The sequence below is a fragment of the Fonticula alba genome, assembly GCF_000388065.1.
Source record: "Fonticula alba strain ATCC 38817 unplaced genomic scaffold supercont2.11, whole genome shotgun sequence".
Lineage (NCBI taxonomy): Eukaryota > Rotosphaerida > Fonticulaceae > Fonticula > Fonticula alba.
The window spans coordinates 389,950-390,504 of record NW_009242981.1 but is presented as its reverse complement, the minus strand read 5'-3'; the positions used below and the strand labels follow the sequence as shown (position 1 = coordinate 390,504).

At 69.7% G+C, this 555-nt stretch overlaps 1 protein-coding gene across 1 annotated transcript in view; it reads left to right on the top strand.

Annotated features, from left to right (window-relative positions):
- Window positions 1–77: 77 nt before the first annotated feature.
- Window positions 78–555, top strand: part of H696_05488 (hypothetical protein) — a gene marked incomplete at its 5' end in the record, with an annotated part of 4,883 nt that continues 4,405 nt past the window's right edge. The window contains one exon of the mRNA XM_009499312.1: window positions 78–536. Coding sequence (XP_009497587.1) covers window positions 78–536 — 459 coding nt within the window. The remainder of the gene's footprint in view (window positions 537–555) is intronic.

Below are 555 nucleotides of genomic sequence, written 5' to 3'. Positions count from 1 at the left end.
CCCCCCCCCCCCCTTCACATCACCTGCCGACTGACTCGCATTCCACATCACCCGGCGGGCAGATCTCCACGCAGCCGATGCTGCCCGATGAGAAGCCCTCGCGGCTGCTGATCATCTACGACGGCGAGCAGCGAGGCCGGCAGATTTTCCGGTCTTTCGTCAAGCCGGTGCTGGATGCCGGGGCCATCGACTACAAGGTGATCGACCTGAACGCCAAGCCGAAGAAGGACAAGAAGAAGACCCCGTGGGAGATCGCCGAAGAGCAGCGCCTGGCCCAGCTCGAGGCCCAGCGCCTAGTGGAGGAGTCCTCCATCGACTCGGTGTCCACGCGCATCGCCACCACCCCCGAGGGGGGAGCCCCCCCTGCGGCCGAGGCCGCCGACAACCCGGATGCCGCCGCCAAGCCCTCCACGCCGCCGCCGCCGCCGCCGCCGCCGCCGCCCAAGTGCAAGGTCGCCCGGCGGATCGGCGAGGAGCTGCGCGACGAGGAGCACATCAACGGCGTCATCTGCATCTCCTCGACGGTTTTCCGCGACGTGCGCCCCCCCCCCCCCC